The sequence below is a fragment of the Euprymna scolopes genome, chromosome 3, assembly GCF_053919585.1.
Source record: "Euprymna scolopes isolate OS-2025 chromosome 3, ASM5391958v1, whole genome shotgun sequence".
Taxonomy (NCBI): Eukaryota; Metazoa; Mollusca; class Cephalopoda; order Sepiida; family Sepiolidae; genus Euprymna; species Euprymna scolopes.
The window spans coordinates 125,828,996-125,856,142 of NC_136484.1; the positions used below are offsets into that span (position 1 = coordinate 125,828,996).

Here is a 27,147-nt window from a genome sequence, read left to right on the forward strand (position 1 = left end):
GTTTAAAAAAAAAATTGCTAATAAATAACTCCCGGACAACACCATTAGTAATATGTAAAATAAGAACAATATACAATTGAATATTGCAATTATATAATAATCATATATATATATATATATATATATATATATATATATATATATATATATATATATATATATATATAATTATTATAATTATTATTATAATTTTTATTTATAGTTATACCTCAGAAGTAGAGTGAAAAGCACATCTTATTTTTCTTTTATTAATATTATTTTTTTTCCTTGTACACATGTTTGTGAATTATTCTATGGATTTCTGCCTTTGGATTATTATGGACCATCTTCTTCCAATTACGGGATGTCTTTGGATTTTACTTGTACAAATGGAAATTCTTTTAACTTTCTTGAAGTTTTACATTTGGATTTTACCATCACTGGATTTTTTATCTTCCACCAGACTATCCATTCATGTGTAATCATCTTTTTCTTTACCATATTCCCTCTGCTTCACTTATTTTGTTTTCAAGTAAGATCTTTGACTTACTTGTTGTTTCATCAAATACTTCTGCATGCAAAATCCGATCCCGCATTTTGCTAATTCCTACCCTCTGATGAGAAGGAGAGTATTTCTTCGAAACTCCGCGGATTAAGGACTATCCATTTATATAGTGTTTCCTTTTCAGATTAAATGTTTTTAACTCATTTCAAAGTGTTTTTTAACATATTTTATTAACTGTTTGCTCATATATATATATATATATATATATATATATATATATATATATATATATATATATGCTAAAGTTAAAACCTACGTTTGCAGTTTGTTTCTGTTTTTTTTTCTAAAAACATTTATATCATTATATAAAAATTCAATTTTGATTTTATTATATACTAGCAGGGCTACGCGGCGTTGCCCAGGGTAAAAGTGTAACCTTTAAAACTACTATCTCTTTACCTATATTGCTATCTTTCTCTCTTCAACCTCCATTTTCTTCTGTAGTTATCCCATTCTTCTCTAGCTGGAGTTACACAAACACATAGACATACTCAGACAATTCTCCTTTGTACAACAGATTTCTTCAGGAAATGTTATTTAATTTGGTTTTGATGTGCCATTGCTTGAGGTCATTTTTTGACTGAGTAACTTCAAGTCTCCATTGGCTAGCTTTTTTTTTCAGCATTTTATTTCCAAATTAGTACACAACACTGAAAAATTGATCCCCTATCCTCTAATCCTCTAATGTAACATGGTCCAGTTGACTCTCAGAGAATGAAACATTTTTTTTCTAAATTTTAGATATTATTCATCCAGCACAACACTGATCAAGAATATACCAATATTGTGGGTGTTTATTTGATAGGTTTTGATTTCTAGCAGGACATACAAACACACATATGCACAAACAACTGTCCTTTATAGAATAGAAGAAGAAAACTGACTGTAACTACCTGACATCACTCAGAATTCTTTAATATGAGAGGGTAGAGGTCGATATTTTTTTAAGTTACCAACGAATCATTAATGTCATTTTAATTTGCTTTTGATGAGGGGAGGGGGCATTTTTTAAAAGTTATACACAAAAAGAAATAATATTTAAGTTTTTATAGTTTTTATTTCAATAACTATTAAATTAATAATAATTTCTTTTTTTTTATAATAATGTGTAAGTCACATACAGACAAGAAACACACAAAAAGAGTGAAATGTCATAATTTTATTTATATAGCGACCGATAAAAGATGTTCATGTAAAAGAAGAGATTCTTTTTAATTTTCAAGTTCAAACAAGAGTTATCTCCCTGACATTATTTGAGGGTTTTCTTCGATATAATAGAAAAATTTTAAATATTGAACTTCTAACTTATGATATTGTCCTTTTGTACACTCTTTAACCTTTATCCTCGAGTGGCCTATGGGCCTTGATAAATGAGGATTCCCTTGTAAAAAAAGGTAAACTAATAGCATCTACTTAATTGTCATGTAACAGTAATGAACACATCTAAAAATTATGAAAAACGATGAGGTAGAAAATTCATTATTAATGAAAAGCTTTTGAAGACAATTAGCAAAAAATAAGTTTTGCTAAATTTACCAAAGATTTTAAATTTTCAGAAAATAATTACCTCCCTTTTGCTATGATTCGAACTCAATTTATTTATTTATTTATTGTTTTTGTTTTTGCTCATTGTCCTCGAAAACTATTTTCATTAATAATTAATTTTCTACCTGATCGTTTTTTGTAATTTTTGGATATGTTCATTACTGTGACACGACAATTAAGTCAATACCACTGGTTTTACTTGAAATTCAATATTTCAATTTTCAACTTTCACTATTTTAATGAAGAAGAACCTATTCTTAGAAATAAAAATATCATAACTGAATGATTAAATCATTGAAAATTCATTTTTCAAGATGAATAATCAATAGCTTGTATTATTTGAATTGTTCAGAATACTATTTGCACAACGTTTCAGCCAATGTAACATCTGACCTTCAAGTGCATCTTGTTGAACTCAGTAATTTATATGAAATTTCAAACAGTGCCTTTCATTTAATCCACGAGGTAGACTGTTCTTGTTCTGTTAGGTATCACCAGGTAGAAGGCGCAAACAATTATTTCATTCTTAGTTAATATCATCTGTAGTGAAAACTGAACCTTCAATCTCTAGAAGACTTTAACAGATTATTACAGGACATTTTATATGTTGCATCAGCGTGCCGATTCTAGTTACCATCTTGCATAAACAACAGAAAATAAATGAGCTAAATATTGCCAACTGATGGAGTGATATCAATTTTGTGTCAGTCGTTGTTGAGATATCCAGCATCATAGGGTACAGTACAATATTGTTCCCATGGCCCATAAGATGTCGGGTTAGACTGAACGACGCATTAAGCTTTATGTCTATTATCTTGGCTCATTCACCAATACAAGTGATTTGCAGATGTTAGAGACGTGTACATATAGTTAGTAATGGTAGTCCATCCATGTGGATGACGACGTCTTCATTTTTTTCTTTTAATTGATTCTGTGACTCTGTTGATGACTGTGAAGCCCGATGTGTGATTCAAACTGCTTTGCACAAGTAAAGCACAGAAAGACAGGATTTGGGTTTTGGTGGTGAGTGGCTGTGGCTCGTTGGTGTCTCAATGTGAAATGTTCCGTAGTTGCTCGATCATGCTCATTGTTGAAGAAGGCCATTCCACTATCACATGTGGCGTGCCAAGTGTCTCTGTCCACTGCCAATGTCTCCAAACAATTGAAGGAGATATTGTACAGTTCCGAGACATGGGTTCCGTACCACTATCACATCAGGCTACTGGAGTCAACTTGGCTAGCTGGGTCATGTAATCAGGATGCTCTCAAACAAACTACCTTGACAAGTACTCTACAGTCAGCTAACTCATGGCCGACGAAACATCACTGCCCAAAGAAATGCTACAAAGACTGCATCAAGGCTACCTTCAAGCACTGCAATATCCCATTCAATCGTTTGAAGGGGTGTGCACATAATGATTTTAAAAAAAAAGTAAATTCACTTTTATTTGATAAGAAAAAAAAAAATTTTTTTTAATTTTCAGTGCGAGTCCATAATTCCTCCCCTCCTCCATGGAAAAACAAAAATATCAAAGATAAAGAAAAATCTTTATGGTGTACGTACTCATGATAAAAATAAAATATCATACACCAAAAATCATAAAAATTGATCAAGTAGTTTTATTAGATAAAAAAAAAGTAAATATGGGAGATAATTCTAAATAATTCAAACATTTGCGAAACTTTAGACAGCCATTCTTAACATGAGGGTAGGGGTGGGTGGACTTTTGAAAAACTCAAATTTGCTTAAAAATGACTTTCTTTATAAAAATAGAACTACTTGATCAATTTACATGATTTTTGGTGTATGATATTTTCTTCCAGTCATGCACATCATCATACCGATTTTTTTTTATTTTTCATTTTCTTGGAAGGAGACGATATATGAACTAGCACTGAATTTTCTTATAAAAAAGAATAAAAGTTAGAAAAAAAAAATTATCTGAAAAGCTTACCACATCAACTTGAACTAACAATACACGAAGGTCGTAACTCTTTCCCAGGGACTTCAGACGGGTGTGAATATATTCTGGATGTAACTGATGATAACGTAAACTTTGAAAAACATAAATAATAAAATTATTTTTTAAAAACATGAGAACTTTGTTTTTACAAGACATTATAAAAATTTATCAGAAAAACAATTCATGAAAAAAATTATTTTTTTGCTATCTGATAATTATGATAATGACAATGTCTATTAGTGAGCATAAAAATGGGTACTAGGGATCCTAAGGGGTCACCATGACATCTCAAGTGAGTAGTAGGTTTACCTTGGAAGCGAAGGGTGTACAATGGGGGTAGGTTTTGAATTGAATTCAGAAGTAATGGTATTTTCTTTTGCTACAGGGTGTCCAAAAAGTCACTGAAGGACTGAAAATCTTTGTCATTTTACCATTAATGTTCACTTTTTCTATCTCTATTTGAGATATTTTACAGATAATATTTTGAAAATTAATTATGGATAAATAAGATGGGGCAATGGCACATATGGCGAGAGACACCATGGAGCTTCTCAGGCAATGCTTTGGCGACAACATTATCTCTTGCTATGGTAATGTCAAATGGCCACCACGTTCCCCAGATATGACTAGCTCCGACTTTTTCTTGGGATATCTTAAAGAAAGAGCCTATGTTAACAAACCCCTAACTTTGCAAGAATTGAATGAAAATATTAGGAATGAAATAAGGGAGTTAAATCGCAATCCAAAGATTCTGCAATCTGTCATGAATAATGTTTTGGAAAGAGTACAAATATGCAAAGCTGAAAATGAGTAACATTTAAAAGATATTATTTTGCAATCAGATAAGATATTTAACAGGATTTTATATATATATATATATATATATATATATACATACGATGATGATGATGATTGATGATTGCAACGTCTTGTCAGACGAGTGCCACTCTTTCAGACACTTAAAGTCCATTTTAATAAAGGACCATTTTAATAGACAAATGCCTGAGGGAGTATCTGTACACAGATGATGTTACAGAGTCTTAGCTTTGCACAACAGCTAAGTCTCTCTCTCGGTTCAAAATGTTGAAATCCAGCAACAAGCAAGAGCAAGATAGCTAGCAACAAGTTAAACTGCAGACCAGCTTAATGCGGGTACTGGTCTCCCACTTTATTGTTTTTTAAATCAAAAATTTGCTTCTCCTAGAAAGGTTGCCTTCACCACCCCAACACACATACATACACACAAACATACACACGGTGCTATATATATATATATATATATATATATATATATATATATATACATACATACATACATACACACACATTATTGTTTGGACGATTAATTGGAATTGGAACCGGTATCGGAATAATAAAAAAAAATGCCTATCCCCCCCCCCCCATGAAAAAAAAAAACGGTTCTTTTAATTATATTTTTTTGTTTGTTTTTGTTTAAAACTTAATTTTCCATTACCAGTACTAATGAAAAAACGGTAAACATTTATTGATTTTAAATTTTGATCACATTTTATTGTATTCTTGCGTTGGCAAAAATTTATGCACACATTACAAAGTTTTTTATGGTAATCCAAAAATTAAAATAAAACCTAGCACTATAGCTAAATATTTAGAGATTTTAAAAGAATTGGAATCGGTGATTGTATCAGAATCTGGAAAAATAAAATATTGTAAGTTTAAACTGAATCGTTTACTTATAACTTCAGAGTATGTATAAAAAAAAATAGAAAATTAGATTCCAGTGACCATGTGATGTATATCTAAAATCATGAAGAGTAATGCTAATTTAAAATCCAAGACATATATATATATATATATATATATATATATATATATATATATATATATATATATATACAGTGATGATCATATTTATTGGCACGGTAAAATAAAAGTTAAATTTTGTCTAATAAATTCTAAAAAAGGGATTAAATTAAAGAAAATAACAAAGTATATTATGTATTTTTAACTGGCCTTTCCGATGCAGCAATCGGATTTTAGAAAAAATAAATAACAAAGGAACAACAAACATAATTACAAAAAAAAGTCGAATTTCTGTACTATATCATTGTTTTTAAATACATATTTTGTTAATAATATTGTTGTTTTCACTTCGAAAGAAAAAAACCTTGCATGTGTTTATGGGGTAGGGGGTGCTAGCAGTCTATTATAGAAAACCTTTCTCTTCTACATGAAAACACCAGCTCTCAGCACAGATCTATAATATAAATCTCACCTGTCTGTTAAAATGTATGTATGTATGTATGTATGTTTGTATGCCTGCCAAAAACTTCTGACAGAGGCGAGATCAGTATTGTTTGAAGCTCAAGCCTTCGGATGACAAATATCGGAAAATTGACTAAAAACATCAATTCCTTTACTCTCAACTGGGCACTTTTCTACAGGGAGGTGTCGCTTTTTTCGCCGATATTTTCGAAAATCATCCCCTCTTTTCGACTGACTAGCTTTAATTTAAACCTACATCACTTCCGGTTTGGTGATGGGTGCAACAGCAAAGACATCACATTTTTTTTTTGATCAACACACACCTTCAAACACCCATGCAACGCCGGGCATCCAGGCTAGTCATAAATTATAAGTCACATTTTATTATATATTGTCACCATATCTCTTGTTCTATAACATCAATACATGTTTTTATATATTAGATGTTCGAACACTGATGTAATCTTTCACTTAATAATCATGTCTCCACTTAATGGATCATGTTCGCATATTCATTTTATATTGTCTTTGACAAAATATGTAAGAATAGATATATGCACATGGAAATCCGTTTCTTTAATATTCTCCTTTTTCTTATGTGTATTCTGACACATATGTGTGTGTGTACTTAAGAATACCCAGCATACAAAATGGCGTCCGCCTGTTTGAAAAGACAGTCAAAAACACTTGCATCAATACAAGCATTAAATTTAGAATATCCACTATTCATTAGTTCAAATAGTTAATGAACAGAACAAAAATCAAAATATTGCATTTCTATCAAAACCAATGCTATCTACTTAATTATCATGTCGAAATTAGTAAAATATCCAAAAATTACGAAAAATGATAAAGTAGAAAATTAATTATTAGTGAAAATAATTTTCTAAACAAATTGCAAGATTTACTTAAATAATAAACAGATTCTAACATATGAGTTACTTCTGTTGTTTAAGTTACATTTCAAAAATAATAATGTCAGATCAATGGATCGTGAAATTGTGAAAATACATATTTTATGTAATAATGTAGTAATATGCCACAAATTGCGGCATGAGTATCAAGTAAATAACATTGGTTTTTGGTTGAAATGCAATTTTTCGAGTTTTATTTTCGTACTCATTCTGAACATGCACCATGAATAATTTATGATTGTAATCAAAATGTAATACTTTTAAATAGTTTGAAATTTACACCATTTTTCATCAAATACTGTACCTTAAATTTCGCTTCATTCCTTTTCCACAAAAGATAAAATTTTATAAGGCACACCATAAAAAAAAAAAATGTATAATTCTGATAAAAAAAAAATAACAATATTATCAACCTATCTGATATTTTGCTAACGCAACTTAAACTAAAATTGTACAAAACTAGGTTCATTAGATGAATATGGGGAAGGAAATTTTAGGAAATTATGAAGAGAAAATATATCTTACCTCAAAAAGAGGGCACAAGTTGCTTTTCCCATTTCATAATCAGGAACAATGTTTCCAAATTCCCAAGGAACATTCCGAATGCCTTTTAAAATTGGATTTCCTCTCTGAAAGTTTCAAATACAAGAAAAAGGTCTTTTTTTATGTCTCTTAACTTTCAGATCAATTTAATTTAAATTCAATAAATTCATAACTTTCCCATTGCAATGGTTGATATTATAGAAAGACTTATAAGTAGGGTATACAAATCAGCTATTTTAGTGTATGAAAAATTAGTAAATTTCATTCGGTTTCGATTTGTGATAAATCATTTTTTTTTTTGTTTATTTTGATAAAAGTTGAATGCAAACAAAACTTAATTTCTCTTTATAAATGTTCAGTTATCTTGTATCATAGTTTTTTTTTTTTAGAGGTTACTTTAAATTAGGTCATTATTTATTTTTTAACGTAAGTATTTTTAACTTGATGCACATTATAGTTTACGTGCTTCTTCTTTTCATTTAATATAATTTTTCCCTTATGAGTCAGATGTTTTCTTACAGATCAGCAGCCACCAAATTCCACTTTTTTTGGTCTTACCTAATCACTTGCTTAATAATTTTTTTTTTTGGTGTTACCTAATCACTTGCTTAATAATTTTTTTTGGTGTTACCTAATCACTTGCTTAATAATTTTTTTGGTCTTACCTAATCACTTACTTAATAATTTTTCTTTCATCTTACTTAATCACTTACTTAATAATTTTTCTTTCGTCTTACCTAATCACTTGCTTAATAATTTTTTTTTGTCTTACCTAATCACTTACTTAATAATTTTTCTTTCATCTTACTTAATCACTTACTTAATAATTTTTCTTTCGTCTTACCTAATCACTTGCTTAATAATTTTTTTTGGTCTTACCTAAACACTTGCTTAATAATTTTCTTTGGTCTTACCTAAACACTTGCTTAATAATTTTTCTTTCGTCTTACCTAATCACTTACTTAATAATTTTTCTTTGGTCTTACCTAAACACTTGCTTAATAATTTTTCTTTCGTCTTACCTAATCACTTACTTAATAATTTTTCTTTGGTCTTACCTAAACACTTGCTTAATAATTTTCTTTGGTCTTACCTAATCACTTACTTAATAATTTTTCTTTCGTCTTACCTAATCACTTGCTTAATAATTTTTTGGGGGGTCTTACCTAATCACTTGCTTAATAATTTTTCTTTCGTCTTACCTAATCACTTACTTAATAATTTTTCTTTCGTCTTACCTAATCACTTGCTTAATAATTTTGGGGGGGGTCTTACCTAATCACTTGCTTAATAATTTTTCTTTGGTCTTACCTAATCACTTACTTAATAATTTTTTTGGGTTTTACCTAATCACTTACTTAATAATTTTTCTTTGGTCTTACCTAATCACTTGTTTAATAATTTTTCTTTGGTCTTACCTAATCACTTGCTTAATAATTTTTCTTTGGTCAGCCAACCTTCTTGTTATTTAAGAAATTGCTTATTCAGTAGGGTAAATGTTCCACATAACCATATAAGTGAAATCAAACCATTTTTAGGATAATTTCCATTGAATAAGTGTACCGTTTACAGCAAATCCTTTAACCTTATGTGTTAAGTTTGTTCAAATTTATGTTGCAGATCCAATCTGATCATGAATCTGTTATTGCGCTACAGTCAGTTGAGAGAGAACCGTGTTGGAGAAATTTGTACGAGGTAGAACGATAAGTAATTTTAAAACTTTTATTGAAAAAATCAATTCAGATAACTTGATTATATAGTACAGCTGACATCTGTTCAATGTAGCCACTTTCAGCCTCAATCACCGCCTCAATACAAGTTCAGAACTGGGAGTATACTTTTCCATAATCACCTAGCGGGAGCTCGGTGAATACTCATTGGATGGCAGTGATCAGGCTGGTTTTGGTACTGTGGGAGGTCATGTTGGTGATGTGTTTGACGTATGACCATACAAAGTAGTCCAGCAGGTTCAGGTCGGGGAAGGGGACAGTGAGAGAAGGGTACAAAGTTATAGCACTTCTTTTGAAGCCAAGTTTGGATCTCTTTGGACTTGTGGGCCAGCACCGAGTCCTGCTGCCACACCCATGGTCTACCAGCAGCCACCTGATTGCACTATGGATTCATCGCACTCTTCAGCACATCCAGGTACATTTTGGTGTTTATTTTCAATCCGTCTTTGAAGATGTGCAGTGGCATGATGTAGCCCTCACTTAAAACCACACCATAGACCATAACCGTGGGCCATCCGATGTGTTGGACTATGCCCTCAAGCGTTGAACTGTCCAGATTTTGAAGGTGCTGGTAATGGTCCTGTTGTCATAACTTGGATTGGTAGAGAGCATGAGTTGTACGGCGGTGCATCTCCGATCTCACTCATTGAACATTGTATCACTTTCAGACACAATAAAAAGCTCCTCTCACTCTTGGGATTTGTACACAACTGGCCAACTAGTAGATGGTTTGCAACAAAAAAAGAAGATCAGTTTTCATCAAATGGAAACGAAATCATGATGTATTTCCTAGGGTGACAACTTTATCATTCCACCCTGTAGTAGACCTGTTTTGCAACTCATTTTTTTGTGGTGACTGGAAACATTGGGTACACAAAATGTGTAATGGAATGAGTTAAGAGGAGGATAAACCAAGGATGATCAACCCCCCCCCACACACACACACACACACTTTACATATTTTGAATATCTTGTACCTTGTACTATCCATTTAATGTCATTTTTCCCCTGTTCAGGGGTCAGACGTTTTATGATATTATGCAAGCTCACTTCTTACTTTTTCCAGTTCAGTGGGTTAACTGTCTCCAGATTCCACTATGCGATCTTGTCCAATCACTTGCTTCTTAGTTTTCCTTGACCAGACAATATTCCTGCAATTCAAGACATCCATTCTTCTGCCATGAATGTTCTACATAACCATACAAGTGTAATCGATTCACCCTTAGGATAATCTCCACGTTGAATAAGTGTAATGATGTGTTAGGTTTTTTTTTCGTTTTCTTTTTTTTTTACTCACGTTAACCCCAAACAAGGCACATTCGCACTTGGATATAAGGTGCTATTATTTGGACCATGCTTAGGGAAGAGATACGAGATGTTTGTTTATGTTACATTTAAACTTCTGCATATCAGTACAGTCAATGAGGCAAGCAGAAGGAAGGGAATTCCAAAGTATAGCTGTTCGAGAGAAGAAACTATTAGAGTAGAAAGCTTTCTCGCATTTAGGGACCTCAACAATAAAGGGGACAGATTTTATATAGCAGATGCATCTGATTATGGGTTTGGTATTGCACTACAGTTAACTGAGAGAAGGTTGGATGAGGGCCCTACGTTCTCTTGCCATTTATCAAGACACTTCTGACATAGCTGCTATTCAACTTATCCCGGATGTAGAGAGGAACAGCTCACAATGTTATCAAGGGCAACAACTCACAAAAATTTCATCCAAACTGCCTTCATCCAAGTTCACATCTACGACCTGCACTTAGCATATATCCTAGACAGTCTCCAGGTTATTGTCATCTAGTATGTATGCATATAAAAGTCCCACCTTAAAGAAAAATGGCAGCTACTCAGTATGATTCATTTAATATAGGGTTGTCTTCACAAAAACAATCTGAATTGAAAATTTGGTGCTTATTAGGATAAAGTTGACAAATCGATTTTTTGAATGTATCATTTTAAGCAGAAACAACATTATTTAATTGTCATGTCGAAAATAGTAATATATCCAAAATTTACAAAAATTCATCAAGTAAAAAATAAAAAAATATATATATATATATATATATATCGCTATAGACAACAAATATTGCAACCATTGAACAAGTAATCTAAAATATTCGCTTTGGAGTTATGTACCCTGTGTGTAGACTCTTTTTGGCTCCTTTATAACGTCTAAGAAAAATGCAATTTTACCCAATTTTCCGTAAAAATTACATTTAAGTATTGTTATGTTCAAGAGGTAACAATTAAAAATATTAACGATATGAAATATGATTTTAGGAAAATAATGCTTTCCTTTATTTACAATAATAACAAAATAAACAAAAAGGTTGTACACAAATTTTTACAATAGCAAAACAAACGAAAAAGGTTTGTTAACAAAAGATACAGTTGTTTAGAATAATTACTATTAATGCTAAAAAAATAATAACAGCTTGGTGAAACTCAGATCAAAAAACAGAACGAGGGAGTGATGGTTACAAGGGAGAAGGAAGGGTAGTCAAAATTAAGAACAGCCAGCAGGCAAGACTTCGAGTAACTATTCACTGTATTAATAATGAAATTCAATGACAATAAGATTCCTTTTTTGTTTGTCTTTTAAATGTTTGGTCAATGAGAAAATTTCAAAATTCTATTTACCACTGGTCCAGAAGGCATTTTCTGCAAATTTTTCGTGAGTTGAGGGAATGTATTTTCCTTTTTTTTTGTTTTGAATTCTTTCGGCTGGACTTATCCACGAATCCGGAGTTATCTTATCGATTTCTTATTCTACTTATAAGGCACCACAACCCATTCTAGATTATTGCAGAACTCTCTGGGACCTTCTAGATCATTCTAAAACTTCTAGATCCTTCTAAAATTTCTATTATTACTATACTCTGGCTTAAAACTATTTTGTGAATTAAAAACTTTTGGAATTTGATTATTAGGATAATTGCCTAGAATACTTTAGAACACATTTTAAACTGTTTTATTGATTTTTTCATTATTGTTTTATAGAAATGCTCACTCATAATAGTATAAATAACTTTTTACTCAATGATTTTTTTGAATATATTACTATTTCTGGCATGACAATTAAGTATGTAATATTGTTTTTGCTTAAAACAACATATTTAAAAATAATCAATCTGTCGACTATCTTAACAAGCACCAAAAATTTTAGTGAATTAAATTTTTACCTTATTATCCAATTGTGTTTCTTTGTTTTTACATAGTTTAAATCTGAATTTTTTTTATTGATTTACTATTAAAAGACAATCTATCTTGATCTTTACTGTGCTATTAATCATATTATTACAATCCAATGTGTTAGCTGTTGAAATGATTCTTATATCAACAAAGTTGTATTTACATGTAATTTTTGTATTTTTTGTTCAAGAGATAACAAGGCTTGATCTAATAATTATTGCTTCTATTATGATTAATTTTCATTTACCACAAAATGGCATTATATTTATAAGGACTTGTTTGAAACCTGCATTTTAGTTATATACACAGACATAACAGAAAAAATAGACACCCACAGAAACAGTTTAGTTCAATAAACATAAAATTTATAGAACAAAATAAAAAAATAAATGGTCACAAATTTAATAACTAATACTTGGTTGACATTCCCTTTGCTATTTTTAATGCTAGGGCCCTATTGCATTGATCAGTTGACAAATATCATATTGAGCAATTTCTTGCCATGTTTGACGCAATAATGCTAAAAGTTCAGGCTTAGAAAATGTCTTCCTTTTCTTATTGCGAAGGTTCCAATCTAATATGCCCTAAAGGTTTTTAATTTGGTTCATATCTGGGGACGGACTTGGTCATGGAAGTTTATTAATCCCATTTTGGCTAAACCAATGTTGCGTTGCTCTAGCAAAGTGACAAGGAGCCCCGTTTCCAATAAAAAGGGAGTTAACTTGGTTCGTTTTAGCAGTTGAGAATGTTGGTAGGAGTCCTTCATGTAATATTGAAACATATTTAGCAGAATTTATGTTTCCTTGTCATTCTACAAGATTTTTCATGCATTAATTTAAAACTGGACAGCAAATTATCAGTTCACCTGATTTAAGTTTTTTAAACGTATTATTCGTTTAAGTAAATTCATATGAATCAGCATGACACAACGTTTTTTTTTACAGGTTTGGTTCTGTTGTTGTTATTGATTTTTCCTCAATTCTTTGTATATTGTATGTTGCCAACATTGATGTGGTGCTATGAGCCAATCGGATTCGAACTTGACACACCCAGGTTAATGCTTTCTACAGCCTCCATAAACATTCACTTTCTGAGCAGCATGTTTGCCTTAAATAGTCTCCACTTTCTGTATGTCTATTTTAGGGAAGTAACTCACCTATCATCAAATAGTAGCAATCGGTTTGCAGTGATATCATTGGTTTCCCTAGATTCTTTCTAGAATCAGGTACTTACAGGAGGGACCACACGAAGGTTGCCAACATCCATAAGTAAAAGTGGTGCTATGGAACGACTGAATGTGAACTTGACATACCCAGGTCATCAGTCTACACTATTATCTACTTCACAACTACCACCACCTCCCAATTCAGCCATCAGAAAACGTATCTGCCTCTGCTGAGATCCAAGCAAAAAGACAAAGACTCAGTCAGGGAAAGGGCAGACAACTCACTCTCCTTCTCAGTTGCAATATGTAACAGCTTGATAGGAACTTACCTGTCGAGTATTCACAACGATGGAATTGGTATACTGTCTTTTAGCTGGTATTTCCGGTACAGTGCTGCAATAAAACAAAAATATTTGAACAAACATTTTCAAAACCGACAGGGAGCTTCTGTTTAATTATATCCTTTTTAAAAATTTTTCTTATTTTCTTTGTGTGGGAATCAAAGATGTTGATAAAAGTCTCATAAGTATTTTTTCAAACATTTTCAGCGAGAACAGACCTTGGCATCTTCAGGAAATGGGTGGTACACTGTAAGAACAAGACAGACAGTGAAGCAGTTTTGCAGTTTTTGTAGTGGCAGCATGGTATCAGCAGATTGCAAGGTTCCGTAGGGAGGCCACCAGCAAGCAAGAAACTGGGAGCAGTAACTCGGTCACATGGAGGGAGAAGGATGGAGGAGTTTACAATAAGCATTTTAAAACGTTTGCGCTTGTTTGGAACATAACAGTGATTGTAGGCTTTAGGGTTTTATGTAGATGGCTCCAAGTATTTCCAATAATATATATATGATAATGTGTAGACAAAGCAGACTAAAAAGAAAATGGTGGCTGAGTTCATAGAATGTATTCAACAAGTCTCATAAATGATGTTTATGATAATGATTTCCTGCAGAGCATTGCCAAAGTAGAAGATTCATTTTTTTCTTTATGGATGGGATAATTCTAACTAGGATCTTTTTACTTACTAATCCTTAGTCAAAGCTAGATAGGCAAATTAATCTATTAGACAGCTTGTCATGGAAGTTTGGCTTGTGATCTTTAAGAAAAAATCGGCGCTGTTTTACCATTTGTCATTGTTCTGAGGGAGACAACTCTCTTTTACTAAAACATTTGTTTTGTTTTTTCATCTCATAATTTGTGACAATTTTAGATTTTTAATGTTGTCAGTAAGTTTACACAAGCGGTTTACAAAAACATCCTTTCATGTTTTTTGTTCCTTTTTTTGGAGGGGGGGGTATTCAAATATAGAACTTGTAGTTTTTAAAAGGCGCTTCTGCAGTTTAATTAAGCGTCCTAAATTATGAGATGAAAAAAATGAATGAATCTCTCAGTAAAAGAGAGTTGTCTCCCTCAGAACAATAAGAAATTGTAAAACAGCGCCAAAAAAATCTCGGGTTGCTCAGAGTTAAGATTTCAATATAATTCTGAATTTTCATTGATTTTAGTAAATTTTTAGCCTTGATGTTTATATTAGGTGGAGTAGCAGAAATCTCAACCTAATCCTTCAAAGAACAAAATATTTATACAATCTGAACATTACCCCAGTTCTATAGATGTGCATACCAGTAATGGATTTACAGACTTTACCAATTTTCAACGTCATTGATTGGATCATGTTAATCTCCAACTACATCTTCATATTTGGACATCAATTTGAATATCTTTACATCTGTATTTTTACATTTTACATATTTTTACATCTGTTTTTTACATTTTACATATTTTTACATCTGTATTCTTACATTTTACATATTTTTACATTTGTATTTTTACATTTTACATATTTTTACATCTGTATTTTTACATTTTACACATTTTTACATCTACATTTTTACATTTTACATATTTTTACATCTGCATTTTTACATTTTACATATTTTTACATCTGTATTTTTACATTTTACATATTTTTACATCTGCATTTTTACATTTTACATATTTTTACATCTGTATTTTTACATTTTACATATTTTTACATCTGTATATAGGTCTATATAAGATTTCAAATATTTTCTTTCAAACTTTGAAGCTTTCAATCTTTGTGCTAATCAGCAATGTTATAGCAAGTCTGTAAATATTAGGAGCGAAACAAAATATTGCAGATAAAAAATTGAGACTGTTTAGAGTTGGGAGAACAAAAATGATTTCTGCGATATAAGAAGAGTATAACTTTTATAATATAATGAAGGTTAATGTATAGCATATCTGCCATGATGAGTTTAAAAATATGTGGACAATATGCGTGATTAAGCTCTCGAGAAGAATGTAGGGCAAGTGAATTGAAAGATATTGCTTATTTAATCATATGTATGGAATGGGTTGTAATTATGGAAGAGGTTTACTTAAAATAAGGGATTTATGCTATGTCTGTATATTTTAGTTGGGGTATCAGAAAATTATAACTTGATATTTAAATGAAGTATAAATTATTAGGAATAATCTTCTATATAAATAAAACAGTAAACGCGTGTGTGTATGTATCTAACAGGTAAACTCTTAAACTACTGGTCATATAACACTGAAATTCTCAGAAAATAATATTCATGCACCAAGGATGGTTTATAGCGAATAATATCCTTGCTTACATGCTTGTATATGACATATAGACATCGGCAAATTTACATGTAAATTGTTCATTAACCATTAGCTGACATTTTCGTTTTGTATGTGCATATTCACTTCAGTCCTTCAATTTTTTTTTATTTAATACAGAAAACAACATGCAGCAAGAAGTTTTTCTATTTCAATTCTAACTGATGACACCCACTCATTTGTTTAAGTATTTGTATTAAAAAAAAAAGAAAAACGAAATCATACGTAAATTTTACTCGTGGTTTGGAATTTGTAAATATGAAAGCCAACCTATGTATCTTTTTTATGATCTCATATTTACTTTATTTTATACATATTTTTAAGACGGGGGGGGGGGACGACACACGGAATACAGACCATGCTGAAATAATAACATTATTATTTAGAAAGCCACTCTTAATATTGGGAGGGGAGGTATTATTTAAACTATTCTGTACTTTCACCTAACAATTTATTAAATAAGAAACTGAGATGTATTATCTCTATTTTTGTTTAGTATTAGTTAACATTAACTATGCGTTTCTCAATCCAATTTCTTAATTACTCTATTGTAAAGCAAGTGTTGCCTAATCACTAACTGCACTTTGAAATATTTATTTTTTGAGTCGCATGAATTTTAAATCAGGTGCTTCTACGGTGTAGTACCCATATAAAAAAACATACAATTTATAATGAAACCATGTATTTCGAAAAACTGCGGAATCATTTTTTTGGAAGTGACATCATTTGTCTAAAAACCATAGTGTTGATGATGGTGGTGAGAGAGAACAAGCACAATTATGTTGTTTTTAAAAGTACGCCAGGGATTAGCAAACCTTTTTTTTAGGTGAGGTTGAGGTGTGGTGAATTACTGCCTGTTCATTCTCCCAAGACTTATCACCACTTTTTCTGCTTATGGAGAGGGGGCGAGTAGTTGAAATCGCTGAAATGCTGCATCAGAACAGATACTATACTTTTATCTTAGCCAAAAGGCCATGTAAGTGTAATATAGTTTTCTACCAAGCATTATCTCCTCCTTAAAAAAATACAAAATAACCGACACAGCATATATTTTAAGAGGGGAGAAGGGGAATATGGAGTAAGTCCCAGAAATGGCTGATGAAGTTTATAATCTCAAAAATACTTTATTTCATATATATTTTTAAAGGAAGGGAGAGTACAGAGTCAGGCCCGAAAACGGCTGAAGCAGTTTACGATCTCAAAATTACTTTATTTCACATATATTTTTAACATTGAAGGGGGGGGGGATAATGTGTCACTCTGGTAAATTGCTGAAACAATTTACAATCTCAAAATTACTTTATTTCAGATATATTTTTAAGAGACAGGGGATATGGTGTCAGTCCCAGAAATGGCAGAGGCAGCTTATGATTTCAAATTTCATAAGAGAGGGGGCTGATATGGAGTATGTCCTGAAAATGGCTGAAGCAGTTTTTGATCTCAAATTTTCTTTATTTTTTAATCTATTTTTAAAAGAGACAGGGTGACATGGAATCAGTCCCGGAAATGGTTGTAGAACTTTACCATCTAATATTTACTTTATTTCATATCTATTTTTGGAGACAGGGGGGGGGAACTGACATACGAATACGAATCATGCTGAAATAATGTTATTATTTAGAAAGCCCTTCTTAATATGAGGAGGGTATCGTTTTAATTATTCTGTACTTTAACTTAACAATTCAATAAATAAAAAATTGACATATGGCATACGGACCATGTTGAAAAAATAATGTTATAATTTAGAAAGCCATTCTTAATATAGGGAGAGGAGGGTATTTTTGGTGGTGGGAAAAGAAACACAGTAATGACGAATTTTCTGTTGAAGCAAGTGTTGTCTAATCACTAATCAAGACAATATATTTATGTATTCCAATGATTCATCTTCTAATAGTGAATTCATTTTTCTTAAAATTATGATGGCCTTGGTGGGAAGAGAAATTAGTTCATATATGTTGTACAATACCTGTCGAGAGTATGTTAAATTGTTTCATATATATTTACATTATGCGTCTGAGTGTAAGAAAATTATTTAATATATGTGTTGTACATTATCCGTCCTAGTAATTGTAAAATTATTTAATATTCATGTTGTTAATCACATGTCCTAGGGAAGTCAAAATTATTTCATACGTAATTTCTGTAATTCACATCCTAAGTTAGGTAAAATATTCTTTTGCTCGAGATAGCAAATGATATATAGGCATAAAAATTCTTCTCTCCTAAGAATAACAGATATATGTTCAAAGTCAACTACATTTTTCTCATTGTTTTTTACAGTCCTGAGCAACACCAGGTGAGCTTGTTAGTAATATAACAAAATGATAAAGTTGAAGGGATAAACCATAATGGATACAATATAGAAAAACATTTGTGAATAAGATAGAGGATAAATGGATGGTAAAATAATGGGATAAAAAAATATTAAAAAATGTATAAGAATTATAGACTTCTTGGGTTAGTAGGTTGAAGGTTCAGTTCACAGAGGAAGTCTAACAAAAACATAGGAAGAAATGTAAAACGGATATGATGATGATGAAACAACATTTAGTCAAGTTGTTTATGTGCTTGCCAGAGAGTTTATTATTAAAACTTATATTTGGTTTAGTGTGTAGCTTTTACAATTGATGAACACTGCTTTTGTGGTTATTTATTTGGTTTGGGTATTTAAAAAATACTTACTGTATATGACTAATAAACACAAGTTATGTTTCTAACTTTTTGTAGATGAGAATGTAGATAATGCAGTAGATGTGTTATCAGCAGCTCCAGTAACTCTCGCTTCTCCTTTTTTGTCCCTCAGTCCTCATTCAAATGAGTGATTTTTCTGACAAAGGGTGAAGAAAAAGCTGCTTTCCAAGTCGGTAGTACTTCGTGAACAGTAGTCTGAGATGTCAGAAATTTTTCTGTTTCTATGTCTATCTTTGTGGCCATGTCACTAGTAAGGGTGCTGGAGGTAAACGTTTCATCTGGGCTGACGTTATCCACCTGATAGTCAGAGAACCGAACCTTGGATTAACCACTAAGGAGGCTGTCCTATCAGCAGGTGCAAATTACTGGGACTACTGTATTACCATTTGGTGAATGGATTCTGGACCATGCAGAGGTGGAGGCCTCTCGATGCCATACTGGTGGGTAATTGTTGCAGCTTTACTTTATCATGTGCTACAAAAAAAAAAAAAATTTCCTGTCCTTTTCTCTCTTACTTTTCCTCTCTATCCTGCTCTAACCAAGTATGCCAACCTGTTCTACAAATACTAAAACCTAAACATGAAATATCTCTAGAAAAAAAAACATGAATAAACCTAGAACCCCATCCTCCAACATAAACCCCTACTACCATGTCTCCTTCTCCAATATCAGGGGTCTACGTTTCAGAGGCTGACACCCAATTACAAGAGAGGAAACTGGACATATTCTTTCTAAGTGAAACTGGAATAGGGCCGACCACTTCCCTAGATGAGTTCATAATTAAAGGATACTCTCACTTAACATCTAAATCTGACCCCCAAGATCGCCATGGACATGGAATATGCGCCTACATTAAAGATGGTTCCCCGTGTGGCAGGGATATCTCCAGAGAAGACACTAATTTACCTTATATGTGCTTCCGGGTTGCACTTGTTTACACCACTGCATTTATATTTGCCCTCTATCACCCCCACAACAGCGGGGTTATTGTCTTTAATAGTATATCTGAGAAGATAGACCACATACTGTCTGCTCATCCATCGGCTAACATTCACATTTACGGTGTCTTCAATATCCATAATGTGGAATTGCTGACCCACTCAAATAAGACCGATGATGAGGGGAGGTTCTGTCATGATTTTGCCATTGCCTATGACCTCACTCAGATTGTTCATGAACCCACCCGTGTGCCCGATACTACCGGTCAGTATGTAAGCCTTCTAGACCTTTTTCTCTCAACTTCCCCTGAGCTATGTTCATGTTCCGTTCATTCTCCTCTAGGATCCTCCGACCACTCCATTGTATCAGTTAAGATAAAAATGAAATGTAATAAGTCTTCAGACGTACCTCTCCACCGTACTGTATATTGATACTCTATGGCTGACTGGGATAGCTTCTGTACATTCATATCTGATCTACCTCTGCATTCCATGTTTAAAAAGGATGTGTCCTCTATAGTATCAGACATAACTGAATGGTTAATTGTAGGTATAGACCGATTCATACCATCCAAAAAATTCCAACAAAAACCTAACAGCCAGCCATGGTTCTCTCCAGAATGTAATGCTGCCATCGTGCACAGAAAACACTTTTTCCATAGCTACCAACGTAATAGATGCACTAAGATTAAAGCTGCTTTCAGGAACGCCAGCAACTACTGTAAAAGAGTAATAAAAAATGCAAGAGAGCTATATGCTCAGTCCGTTAAATCCAAAGTAGCTGAGCAGCGGCACCATTATCGATGGACCAGAGGTCATCTCATCAGCATCAGACAAAGCCAAAATATTTGCAAAGAACTTTGCAGCTAATTCTACCCTATGTGACGAAGGTCATCAACTTCCGTATTTCCTCCTATAACACACAGCACACTAGGTAACATACAAATATCTGTGCGTGAGGTCACCAAGCTAATCAAGAACCTTGATTCCAGTAAAGCAACTCGCCCTGACAGCATTCCAATTATAGTGTTAAAAAAGCTTCAACCAGAACTTGCCCCCATACTTACAAAACTGTTTAAGCGTTGCCTTAATGAGAAGTGCTTTCCAACACCCTGGAAAACCTCATCAGTATGCCCTGTATTTAAAAATTCAGGTGATAAGTCATCTCACTCTCAGTACAGACCAATAAGTCTCTTGTGTGTCATGCGTAAGTTGCTGGAATCTATATTAAATAGAGAAGTAATCAGCAGAAATAACCTTCTTAGTGATATGCAATATGCTAGATCTACAGCAGATGTGCTAACGGTTATACCTCATAGGATTAGCGAATCTCTCGAAAAAGGCATCTATTCTAGAGCAATTGCTCTTGACATATCGAAGGCCTTCGATAAGGTATGGCATAAAGGCCTACTTTACAAGATTTCCAGCTACGGTATCACTGGAAATGTTTTATCAATCATTAAATCATTTGTCTTTGATAGGCTCATAAGAGTAGTGGTTGATGGACAAAAATCAGAGGCCTGCAGTATTAATGCTGGAGTCCCTCAGGGGTCCATCCTGGGCCGAACTCTCTTCCTGATCTACATCAATGATCTCCCTAAACACATACTTAAATTATTTGTTGACATCTATGCTGATGACACGACCATCTACGGCAACAAATCAAAGGCTGTAAATGAGAAAATTATCTCTGATTCTCTCTCTTCTGATCTCGAGCGCGTGGTTCAGTGGGGGAAGACATGGCTGGTTACCTTTAATGCATCTAAAACCAAGTACCTATCTTTACATCATCAACGCTCTGATCTTCATCTGGCATCAATTGAAATGGATGGCTCTCGTCTAGGGGAGGCTTCATGTTTTGACAAGCTTCTGGGTTTGACCTTTACTCCTGATCTTAAATGGTACACGTACATCAAGTCTGTTGCCAAGGTCACTGGAAAAATGGCAGGATCCTTCTACCGCTCCAGAAGATATCTCAATACTGATGCAATTCTCTATCTATATAAAAGCTAAGTACTACCAAGGATGGAATACTGCGGCCATATCTGGGCAGGAGCTGCTAAAAACAGCCTATGCTGCCTTGACAGAGTACAAAATAAACTTCATGGTTTAGTGGGGGATGCCCTTTTCTCTTCCCTGCAACTTCTCTCCCACAGAAGAGACGTTGCAAGCCTATCTTTGTTTTATCATTACTTCCATGGCAGGTGCTCGTCTGAGCTCCAATCTCTGGTCCCCCTTCACCAATCTTTCATGATATACACCCGTCTAGCTAAAACCACTGTCAATAATTTCCCCACTCTTTATCTGTGCCTAAATCAAAACGTAGATTCCATGAACAAAGCTTCTTTCTTAGAACTGCACGCCTGTGGAACTCTTTACCGCTTGCCTGTTTCCCTCCTGACTTCAACATGGATGTCTTCAAGTCCAACATAAACAAATTCCTGATGAACCGCCCCCTTAAGTAATGACACTTTATCAAATCTCCAATACTAATGAATACTGCAACACTATCCCATTGATTACGGTACACAAAATAACACTCATCCCCGAGTGGCTTCTGGGCCTTGATAAGTGGTGACTTCCATGTAAAAAAAAAAAGAATTGATTAGTCATATTATTTGGATTCTTCGGACTACTGTTCTCATATATTTCAGTTGGCGTAACCTATGACCTTTTTCAGGTGTATCTTGTCAAACTCATGAGTCTTTCTGTCAAACTCGAGAACCTGCATAGAATTTGGAACAGAACCCTTTATTTACTTCACAGAGATAGCATGCTCTCATTTTGTCAGCCATAACTTGGTAGAAGACTTAAGTAATTTACAATTGTATTTTTGATGTCGTTTGCGCTGAAAACTGAATCTTCAACCTCCAGAAGCGTGTAAATTTACAATTGAATTTTACCAAGTATTATATCGACTACAATTTAAGTGTAAAATTAGGTTCAATACAAACCAGGCGGCACTCAAAAATACAACTGCAAATTACTTAGGACTTTCATCATAGCTTACGAAACAAGAGCATGCTACTTCTATGGTTCAAATAAGGGTTCTGTTAGAAATTCTGTGCAAATTACTAAGTTCATTCCTGAGTTCGACAAGATAGACCTGAAAAAGGTCAGCAGTTACATCGACCAACATGTCGTGAAAATATAATCGAAGATGAAAACAGTCTGGATGACTAATAATTCAAATAATCGAAAAAATCCAAATGATCCAAAAAATATAAGTTGCTATCTCATCTGTATCTAAGAAACTTATATTTCAATGATAGTGTAAAACATAGAGTATTCAAAATAAAAAATACCTCGGGTTCATTTGTTCGTCGAGTTTAGCTGGATTTGATTTTGCTGCAGAATCTGATTTTGAAAGATTTGAGTTTGCAGGACAGGTTTTTGGTTCATCATTTGCAGCTGTGGTAGACACACTTGCTGAGGTGGGTGCTTCAACTTTTTCGAGTGGGTTTCGTTGCGGAGGCACAGCAGGTGGTTTTGGTCGAGATTGTTCTTCTGATGAATTAGGTGCTTCTGTTTTGCTATCAGCAGATAAGCTCACATCTTGTTTGCGTGTAGAAAACACAGACAACTAGGAGAAACAGAAAAGAAAAAATGGTTTCAAAGTTTAATGTACTGAACAACACCGATCATCCATTATAAATTTATTTTTTTGTTTTTAAAGAAAATTAATTTTGAATTACTATTGATTAAATACTGAATATTTAAAAAAAATTTCTTTTAACTCATGTGTTATATTTTAAGCAGCGAATTACAAGTTTAACATCAAATGATTCACTTGAGCTCGACTAGCTATAACCACTATATATGATTTTCCCCACTCTCTATCTGTGCCTAACTGTAAATGCAGATTCCATGAACAAAACTTCCTTCCCAGAACTGTTCACCTTTGGAACACTGTTCCGCTGGCATGCTTCCAAGTTGAATACAACATGGCAGCCTTCAAATGTATTGTAAACAAGTTCCTGTTAAGCCGTCCTCATAAATAATCAAATTCTACACAATTTACACCATAAGTGATTACTACACCACCAACTTACAGTCATTAACCCTTATCCTCGAGTGGCCTTCGGGCCTTGATAAGTGGTGACTTAAAAAAGAAAATCATTCCAAAAATATTCTTGGTAGTGGAGGATTATTATTATTATTAATTCAACATAAATTCTAACATTAAAAAAAAAATGTTTTAATATTCTTGGATTATAATTATTATTATTAATTAAATATAAACTTTGACATTATAAAAAAATATTTTTTAAAAACATCCTTGGATTATTATTATTGGCTTTCTAAATAATAAGGCGGGTTTGTATTACTATACACATAGATTTGAAAAAGTTGTCTAAAAACAGATATATAACAAATAAATGTTATCAAAGGCAAGATAAGTTACTTTTCTACTTTGTTTTTGAAAACTTTTTCGAATCTAAGTGTGTGTATATATATATATATATATATATATATATATATATATATATATATTACACAGTGATCACCACTTATCAAGGCCCGGAAGCCACTCAGGGATAAGGGTTATTGCAAGTACATTACGTTAGTGTGGAGATTTGATGAAGTGTTTACTTAAGGGGGGTGTTCATTAGGAATTTGTTAACATTGGACTTGAATACATCCAAGTTGTAGTCCGGTAGGAAGCAGGCAGACGGAACAGAGTTCCACAGGCGTGCAGTTCTAAGAAAGAAGCTTTGTTCATGGAATCCACGTTTTGATTTATATATATAAACCTATAAGGCAGTAACATTTTTAACATGGGAGGGAAGGGTGTTTTGTAACTATCATGTACTTTCACCTAACAATTTAATAAACAAAAATATTTATAAAAAAAAATAAGTTAACTTGAAAATACTATAGAAAAAATAGCGTAGATACATAAAATGTATAAACACCAAATATTTTAACCTAAAATGTTTACTATAAAACATGTTATTTTTTTCTAGGATTTTTTTCGTGATTTGAACTAATTTTACTTTCAATCACGTCGGGAAAACTCGCATTTTTAAGACAACAACCATCATCAATCCGGACTTAGGGTTAGTGTTTTTTTGGTATAATTTCGTCATCATTATTATAAAATATTTATTATTATCCAAAGATTTGGTGCTTCTTGTGTCGTTTGGAAATCTTTTAAACCAACGCATCTCAGATGAAAAGATCATTACGTAATCACGTGCCATGTTGAATTTAATATAAATTCTAAAAGATTATTTTAAAAAATGATCCAGTAGATGTGCTTGCACTGCTTGATGTATTTTTAACAAAAAGGAATACTTTGAGATGTTTTGTGTAAAAATGGCGAGCCCTTAATTTAAGTCAAGAGAGAAGTAAGTTAATCATTCTGAATTGGTCGCATAACTTTTCCACATTAAAATATACGATAATTCGATAAATGTTATATTTTTACTTATAATTATGGTACTCAGAGAGTGATCCGCGCTGAAATAATAACGTTATTATTTAAAAAGCCATTCTTAACATGGGGAGGGTGTTTTGTACCTATTCTGTACTTTAACCTTACAATTGAGTAAAAAAAAAAAAAAAAAAAAAAAACTTTAATTAAACGTGGAAATACGATTTAAAAAGTCGCGCGAACCACTCTCTGCTTTAGCACCGAAATTTTAAAAGAATCTATTTATTTTCATTTAATTATTTTTAGTGTGCAATCATTTGTATCTGTCTGAAACCGTCTAAATTAAACTTAAAATGTTGTTTTAGGAAGACCGTTTTGGTAGAAGAGAAACATTTTTTGGTGGCGGTTTACGGTTATGAATTCATAATAAAATCCATTAGTTAAGATAATTCAATGTTACCAGAGAAGTCACTGAGTTGACAACATAATCTTAAAAATTTTAAATCAATTCAAATTATTTTGTTTATTAAATCAAAAGAAAAGACTTGTAACAAGGATGATAATATTTGAATAATCAAAACAAAAAATGGATGATCGCGGCGTCAAGTGTAATTATTCATCACGCAAATTTTAAAATGAAACGAACTTAGAGGGAAATTATTTTTCGTCGTTATTCGTAATAAAGATTAATCCATTTTTTTGTCAGACCTTTTCATCAGGTTTTTCCATTTCTTTGAGAGAAGGAATTCTGAACTTCGACTTGCCCGCCATGTTCAACGGTGTTTTGGCAATGATAGTCCCTTCTAAAAAAAAAAAAAAGTTTTAAATAAGCGATAAAACTTTCAACTTGTGTGTGGGGGGGGGGGTGTTAACTAGGTAATTTACCTGGTAAATTTATACAAATACCGTGACAGCGAATTAGTAGAAAAAAATGTACCCTAACCCTAACCCTAACCCAGTTTTCAGATTCGTGTTCAGCACACCGAAACGTAACAGAATACTACGTAAAAGATTTTACTAATTCGCTGTCACGGTGTTTGTATAATAATACCATTTAACCTGATATTGACCAGAAATCTTTTTACTTTAATTCTTATTTCAATGGGATTTTGACAGCTAAATTGAATGATTATTATATCGTTTAGTCATTTGACTCATTATCTGGTATTTTATTTTTACTATCACATTCATCGTAGTGTAGGAGGGGATTTGGTCGACACACCGACGCCTGATTTCACAGCCGTGGCAACCCTTAACAAAAATAAAATAAAATAAATAAAAAGGTGTCAGAAGCAGCATAATGGCGAAAACGAATTTTAATATTTACAATGAAATTTTATTTAACAATAAGATAAACCATTTTGTTTGGTTGCTGTATTTTGATATGCGTGTGTCGATTCAACACGCTGGCGAAAGATTATAAATCGTCCATTGTTATGTTAGTATTTTAGAACTATGTATAGTCGCGAGGACTTTATATATTTTTCTCTTAATTAGAGTCTGATAGAACTGGAGTTAAAGAACTAGCAAAAATGAGAAAAGAGAAATCCTTCTTCGACTGAGGCAATCATGTTTTTAGATATAAAATATTTCTTTTTTATCTTCACAAAAGGAATTAAAATCCGTCACATTAGAGATAAATG

General features: G+C 32.6%; 1 protein-coding gene across 2 annotated transcripts in view; it reads right to left on the minus strand.

Annotated features, from left to right (window-relative positions):
* Positions 1-26,346, minus strand: part of LOC145258606 (DNA excision repair protein ERCC-1-like) — a 108,036-nt gene extending 81,690 nt beyond the window's left edge. The window contains exons 1-5 of one of the 2 annotated variants that reach the window (XM_080116622.1): positions 26,213-26,346; positions 23,433-23,710; positions 14,177-14,240; positions 7,737-7,840; positions 4,045-4,144 (exon numbers count right to left, since the gene is read on the minus strand). In XM_080116622.1, the coding sequence (XP_079972748.1) occupies positions 4,045-4,144; positions 7,737-7,840; positions 14,177-14,240; positions 23,433-23,710; positions 26,213-26,275 (609 nt within the window). In that variant the 5' untranslated portion in view covers positions 26,276-26,346. Of the gene's footprint in view, positions 1-4,044; positions 4,145-7,736; positions 7,841-14,176; positions 14,241-23,432; positions 23,711-26,150 lie in introns of both variants that reach the window. The other variant, XM_080116623.1, reaches the window with a different exon arrangement.
* Between the last annotated feature and the right edge of the window lie 801 nt (positions 26,347-27,147).